Source organism: Homalodisca vitripennis, unplaced genomic scaffold (genome assembly GCF_021130785.1).
Source record: "Homalodisca vitripennis isolate AUS2020 unplaced genomic scaffold, UT_GWSS_2.1 ScUCBcl_932;HRSCAF=3902, whole genome shotgun sequence".
In the NCBI taxonomy this organism is placed as follows: Eukaryota; Metazoa; Arthropoda; class Insecta; order Hemiptera; family Cicadellidae; genus Homalodisca; species Homalodisca vitripennis.
This window is the reverse complement of record NW_025777041.1, coordinates 66904-74849: the sequence shown is the minus strand read 5'-3', so window position 1 is coordinate 74849 and position 7946 is coordinate 66904. Positions and strand designations below refer to the sequence as shown.

Below are 7946 nucleotides of genomic sequence, written 5' to 3'. Positions count from 1 at the left end.
AGACATGTTGATAGTGAACCCCCACCGGGGGTTATGTGTAGAAAACTCGGTTGATCCACTGTAACTAGAGGTCGTATCTAAAACATCGTAGTGCACTCAAATGGTGAGACAAGAGAATGCGTCCTCACCTAGTTTAAATCATATTTTGTAGCCTATGTGTATCTCTAATTCCGAAATAATGTTCAGAGCTTCTTCTGTTTTTGGACCTCTTAAGACGAACATGACTCCATATTCCAGGAGTCAAGTCTTTGACACCATCGGATTCCAGAGGCAGCATCAAGAGGAAGGTAAACTAAACTCAACATTCATATTAAATGATACCTTGGCTACCATAACTACGTTCTATGTAGAAAACTCGGTTGCTACGGCGTTATGATCAACACAACCATAACTCTAAGTTTCTACAGAATAGAATAAAAACATTATTGCTCATAACTTTAAATACGGAAAATAAAACCTACAAGCACCACGTTTAGACGTTCAAAAGAAAGATGGAGCTTTCCCCGTTGCTGCTAAATTAGAGTAATAATAAGTAGACTCACATATCGCGGTGTCAGCTTATTGGTTTGACGTTGCAACTGTAGTCACAGAACGGAAAATTACGGGTAGATTAAAGTAGGCCTCAAAGATGGATCATTCTAGTACTCAAGAAATAAAATAAAATGGCAACGGGATTAGCCACTTATCGAGTCACCTTATAATCACGATAAAGTAGTCTTGTCAGAAGGACGTCACTATAACTTGTATCTGTATTCATTTGGGAAACAAAGCATCATAATTCGTAAGTTACTTTGCTATTTACATATTTAATTTATGATACATTCAACATGGATGTCTTGCATGAAAGGGTTAATTTATCATATGAAAATGTAAATTTGAATTACGAGATGAGGTAACCAGTGAGCTGTAGTACGGAAAAATTACTACGCGTGCCAACTATGGTATTATTACGCCAAACCTTTAGTCCCAAGAACGTCGGATAAAACACCACTTACCAGTAATGAGTAATAGGGTTGGGATATAAGTAGAGTAATATATAGCTTCTGCCCCCGAAATCCCCGTGACGTCAGTGGCGCGTGCCACCCTTGACCCCCTTGACCCCATTTAAAATCTAATTAACTCCGAGATATCCACTGTTATCTAGTTCCTTGACCCACTTGCGGCCCCCCCGCGAAGCGATAGAATTGTTTACATCCTCTTCGGCGCTCTTGACCTCCCGACCCCGTGATAGCGAGTGTTTACATCCTAATCTCACCACCGCACCGGCCGGCGAGCCGCAGCTAGGTGTGTGTGTGTGTCCCCCCGCGCCGACGACGCTAAAACGTTACTATAGTCTTCTGAAAATCCAAGAATTAATTTAAGTGGTACGCAACATGAAAATTCTTTTCCTTTAAATTTTAATTGTAGAAATATTCCAACAAGCATTTCTTGGTCCTATCAATTTCTATACCGTATAGTTTATAATTATTTAGCTCGCACGCCGCGCTTCACCGTCCGCTTGGTCCCCCGCCATAAAACCGTTTCTATGGTTGTAGTAACGATACACTTATGCTTACTTAGCATTTGTTAAATATATAAATCGGTTTATTTAAGACGAATACTACATTTTAGTACCGATTGTCACAATGTTTTGCGCATTCTTATTTTATGTTTTTAGCGTTGTATACAGTCAACATGATTTCTCATCACAACACTGGATCAATGGAAGTACACTAATTGCTCACGCGATATCAAATACATCAAGGATTAATTTACATTATTCACCTCAATCCGCTCGTAAACCGTTAATCACTCTGAATTATTTTAATATTAGCCATGATGTAAGGGATGAATCCAGTAAGGAGGAGACATCATCACTTATTAATGATGATCCTTCCGAGTTCAATGAGTCGACGCTACCAGTTACTACAGACGAGTCTTCTGAATTTAATGAGGACACAATTTCTTTTGAAGATGGCTTATCATTCGAAGACAACAACAGTTATTATGACTCAAATATTGTTATAACTTCAAATGAAGAACATAATTGCTGTCTACAAGCAGATGAATGTTTATTTGTTAAAGAATCTTTACTACGAGATATAGAAGAATACATTGACAGAATAGAACAGTTAAATGTTGAAATTGACAGGTTGAATGTAACAATACGTGTTTTAGAACGAGACGGTGAAATAAAAAACAGAGAGTTGCAAGAAGCGAAATCCAGGAGGCGAAAGTGTTACCGTCGGAGAAGGAAAGGATTTTCAAAGCAATCCTAATATTGAACTAGACCGTTTGGGCTCGATGGCTGTAAAATTTTCCTAATGATTTTTGCACTTATGATACGTTAAGACTAAATATTATTCTTCAATGTTGTGAACTTCTTATTGTAAATAATAAATATATGTTTTTTTTGAACTAATGACTATTGTTGTTCCCTTCCATCCTGATACCCAGTTTTCATTTACAACTGAATTGTCTAAGTCCATTTAAAAAATATCAAATGTTTCTGAACGAAACGCTTTTTGTTAGTATCTATGATTCTATGCTTCCCTAATACGTTAAATATGAATTTTACTGTATAGGTAAAAATTTTCTAAGAGTAAATATGATAATGTTTTGCTTTGAACTCCTATATCTTTAGGTCACTTTTTCTAAGAGTAGATTTGCTGACGTTCCGCTTTAATGATTTTATGTTATCTTAATATTCCGTTAACAATACTGACGGTGCAGAGATAATCAGCCATTTTGCGTCAATAGTCCACGTGTATTTTCGAGTATATATTCAGGCTAAGTTTTACATCGAACCAGTTGCAAAGTGGCTCCGAGTCCTCTTCTTTTGCAGAATAGGTGAGTTAAATACACTTATAATATATAGAGACTGGAAACCTTGCGGTGTTAACTGAAAGTCTCTAAAAACACTTACAATATTTTCAATTCTTAAAATCTTCAAAAGTTTTTAATAATTTTACATTAGTTGTTTCAGAAATTACGAGATGTCACAAGAAATTTTTCGTAGGCAAAACAAACTGAATAATTTGAAACAGACAAGTTTGACATCATTTTATAAATCACAAACTAGACGTTATTTTTACAAGCACATGAGTAATAAACAGTATAAACAGACTACTCTTCATTATTTAAAAGGTTGGTTAGTAATATTTGTTTCAACTCTTTATTATTCATTAAATACGCCAAAATCAGTATAAAATCCAAATTAGTATAAAATCCAAATTAGTATAAAAAAATTTCAACAAATTCACGCTTTAAAGTGTAGGGTCCTCTAGACTTAACTTAATTTGTTATTAAAAAAAGATAGTAATTGTTTTTGTTTGTTTTCAGTAATGGCTTCGGCAAATATTGATGAATGTCCCATCGTGAACCACGAGTCGGATAGTGATGAAACAAAATCGTCCAAGTCTGTTGGAGTTTCTTTCTACACTGTTTTGCAAATTTTAGAGAGTCTTTTCCTTGTCGGCATGAATTCTTTGGAAAACTGGGAAGTTGTGATAAATGGACTTAAACTAGATACTAATGTAGTATCAAACCCAAACATAATGCAGATTTATTATTGCTTGTATGAACTCTACAACACTTTCTCGTCTTATATAATGTTAAATGGCGAAATGAACGAGGACAAATTGTTACTACAAAAATCTGAAGTGAAGAAGTTTGATGACATTAAACAAATTCTTAAGTCTTCTCTTAATAAAAAAACATTAAAACAAAAAACCTTTTTCGTTCGATTGCGTTCAAAAACTTCTCATTATATTAAAATCTCTTTTTGACAAAGACAATTCAATTAAAACTCCAGAAGCAAAAAAAACGCAAAGTTCTAACAAAGAAGAGAACCAGTAAACGTTCTAAAACTGAAATCCCATCCCAGTCTTCATCTTCGTCCTCCAGTTCTTCATCATCATCCGAAAATACATCTAGTAGTTCTGACTCTGAGTCAGAAAAGGAACTGACTGAACTGTTTAATATTTCTAAATCAAAAAATTCTCCACTAGTTATAAGCCAATCTTGTCAATACCAGAAAAACGACAAAAAACATAAAATAGTAACACCTGGTGAAATCGGTTCACATCTAATTAAAATAGAAATTACAGACGTAAAAGATCTGAAAAAGTGTAAAGATTCAAAATTTTGGTGGCAAAAGGTCCACAAAAAAAGTATTATTTTTATTAAATAAAAACGACCCTGATGACAAAGACACATTCAACACTATAAATGGTATTGTAGTAAATGCTGCGAAAAGAATGAGTAAAATTGACAATGTTAAAAAAAGAGGTGTTGTTTGAAGATAAAAATCGCTATATGGAAAAATTAGATCTACATAAAAGCTTAAGTGGTGTAAGGGAAACATTATTTTAACTATGTTTAACGTGTTTTCAGATTGTAATGGAGAAAGATTTCAAACTCCCGTTTAAGAAAAGAAAGCATAGTAGAGAAGGAATACCATTAGATGCGACTGCGTCAAGTACCTCTTCCACTTCAGAGTCTTTACAAGTAGCTGTCTCTTCAAATAATAATCAGCCTTCGAATCCTAGAACCAAAAGACGTAGACTTGAAATTGAAACAAGCGGAGAATTTGTTGAATTGGAAAATGCATTTAGTGGTATTTTAAAATCATACTATTTAAAAAATGCTAATGACAAAATTAAAGATATTTGTCTGTTATTGGTGGAACATAAATCTAAAATGGAGTGTTTGCTGAAAAAACTGTTAGAACATTACTGTGCATTGAAATTCAATATGGTAATTGAATCAACTTATGTAAAAACAATCACAAACGAATTGCAAGCCAGAGCATTCAAAACAACAAATTTAACAGTTCTTCAAAATTCAAAAATAAGCAGTATTCTTAGTGACATGTTTGAAAAAATATGTAAAGAGGAGTCTAATTACGAAGGCAAATCTAGCGGATGGACTTTATTGCACGTAGACGGTATCTTGTTGCGATTTAGCAGGTACAGGCCACTAGGCGGTAGCTCTTTTCTTCCTTTACCCAACAAAGTTGCTAAAAAGAAATCTGTTATTAATCCAAAAAATTTCAATGACAACAATTGTTTTCAATGGGCGATTCTTGCACGTTACGTAAATGGGAAGAAAAAAAAATATTGTTGATACAAAATATTTCAGAGAAATGCATAGGTTTAATTTTGATATCGATTTCCCTACACCACTAAAACAAACTAAGAAATTTGAAAAACTAAATCCAGGCGTAACTGTTAATGTTTATGGTTTAGATATTAATCATAGTGTGTATCCACTAAGAATTACAGACACTGAGGGAGTTAATCATTTTGATTTACTGTATTTGTCTAATAACAGCATTCATCACTATTGCTACATCAGTGATTTTTCTAGACTAGTACGAAGTCAGGTAACAACATTTCGTAAAAAAGCTGTATTTTGTAAAAGATGCTTTGCTCACTACAATGGTTTAAAAAAAATGAACAGTTGAAAATTCATGAGAAAAATTGTAAACGAAATCAACCTGCTAAAGTAATTCATCCAGTTAAAGAAGAATGTAATGATTTACCACCTGTTCTAAAATTTTCAAATTTCCATCATAAGTTTAAAGTTCCTATTGTATTGTACTGTGATTTTGAATGTGTTTTGAAACAGGTTGATATTAGACAAAGCCAGTACACAGTGATAAATGAAATACATGAACCTATGTCATTCTGTGTGTATTTAGTACATGATAATAGTTTACCAGAACACATTGTGTCACAATTACCTGCCGAGCCTTATTTGTATAGAGGACAAGATGCCGCAAAACATTTCATAGACTATTTAATTACTTTGACAAATAAAATTGGTAACTTATTAGATATATACATACCAATGAGAACGTTAACTAATGAGGAACAAGAGAGATTTAACTCAGCTACTCATTGCGAATCGTGCAACCTGGAATTTACTTTGCTTCAACAGCCTGTTAGAGATCATTGTCACTTTGTCAGGTAGTTTTAGATCAGTATTATGTAATAAATGTAATTTAAAACGTGTAACCCAGAGATTTCTTCCAGTAGTAATTCATGGCGGTTCCAATTACGATAGTCATTTTATTATAAAACAGTTAGATTGTGATCAAGAAAAGATTGAAGTAATACCTAATAGTAATGAAAAATATATATCTTTCACAAAATCTACAATAAATGGTATTAAACTTAGGTTTATTGATAGTTACAGATTTTTAAATGCAAGCCTGAATGAATTAGTGAATAACTTGCCACACGATGGATTTGTACATACAAAGAAATCATTTTTGGAAGATGACTTACCTCTAGTTACACGAAAGGGAATTTATCCATATCAGTTCACTGATTCTTGGGAAAAGTTAGAGTACTCTCGTTTACCAGACAAACGAGACTTTTATAATGATATAAATGGAAGCCATATAACTGATGAGGACTATGCTCATGCTCAACAGGTATGGCAAAAATTTAATTGTAAAACGTTAGGTGAATATAGCGATTTATATTTACGTTGTGATGTACTTTTACTAGCAGATGTATTTGAAAATTTTTAGAAAGATTTGTATTGAAAACTATGAATTGGACCCTGCACACTATTTAACAGTTCCTTCTTTAACATTTGATGCAATGCTTATGTTTACTGGTGTGGAATTAGAGTTGTTAACTGATTACGACAAATACCTATTCATTGAAAAAGGAATCCGAGGTGGAATAGCTTCGTGCGTGAAGAGACACGCCACAGCAAATAATCCTAAGATTGGCTCCTCTTACGATTCCACAAAAGAAACTTCGTACCTCACCTATATAGATGCTAACAATCTATATGGATGGGCTATGTTGTCAACCTATGCCTAAAGATACTTTTTTGTGGCTAAGTGCTAGTGAAATTTTCAAATTTTAATGTATTATCGATTCCTGATGACAGTCCTGTTGGATATATCGTAGAGGCAGATGTGGCTTACCCACAATTCTTACATGATAACCACAACGATTTTCCTTTTCTACCTGAGAAAAATGTGTAAAAAATTCTAAATCTGAAAAACTGTCAACTAACTGTCCATCTGAAAACTGTCCCTCTAAGTCCAACCCCTCGTCCTCGTCGTGAGGGACGGGCAACGGCTCAAAGAGACGGCTAACGGGGCTCTGGTGAAGCTACGTCAGGTCTAGCAAGCCCGGTAGTGGATAAAACTTGCTTTCAAAAATAAGAACAGCCTCGGAAAGGATGGAAATTTACGGCAACGACCCGGTAATTGTTTAAGGTTAAGATTTGGTACAATAAATGTTGTGACGCTTAGGAACAAGTTAGAAGAGGTAGTAGAGATGATGAAGAGAAGAAGAATAAACATAATGGGAATCAGTGAAACAAAGTGGAAAGGTAGTGGAAGTAGAGAAGTGGGACAGGGATACAGGATTTGGTGGTCTGGAGGAGAAATTGGAAGAAGAAATGGAGTAGCTATAGTCATGGACAAAAAGATGACAAGCAGAGTGATGAAAGTGGATGTGGTAAGTGAAAGAATTATTAAGGTTACGGTCAGAATGGAGGGGGAGATAATGGACATAATACAGGTATACGCACCACAAACAGGATGCACGGACGATGAGAAGAGAGAGTTTGAAGAGGATCTGGAAAGACAAGTAAAAGAAGAGAGAACAATAATAATTGGGGATTTTAACGCACAAGTGGGTAAGTTTAGACAAGGATATGAAGAGGTAATGGGATGTTATGGAGTAGGAACAAGGAATTTAGAAGGAGAAAATTTACTGGATTTTTGTTTAAGGAATGATATAGTGATAGGGAACACCTGGAACAAGAAAAGGGATAGCCACAAATACACAAGATACAATTGGAATGGTGAACAGCCAAGTTTAATAGATTATATATTAGTGAGGAAATGCCTGCAGCCATACATGGCAGATGTAAAAGTTATACCCAGTGAAAGTATGGGAGGAGATCACAGGCTGGTGGTAGCTGATTTTCAA

The 7946-nt window shown here is 34.5% G+C and overlaps 1 protein-coding gene across 1 annotated transcript; it reads left to right on the top strand.

Annotated features, from left to right (window-relative positions):
• Positions 1-220: 220 nt before the first annotated feature.
• LOC124371082 (craniofacial development protein 2-like) lies at positions 221-7650 on the top strand (the record flags this gene model as incomplete). The annotated part of the gene is made up of 3 exons (XM_046829394.1): positions 221-287; positions 3322-3397; positions 7262-7650. Coding segments are annotated over exons 1-3 (532 nt in total), but the record flags the coding sequence as incomplete, so codon positions are not given.
• Positions 7651-7946: the final 296 nt, after the last annotated feature.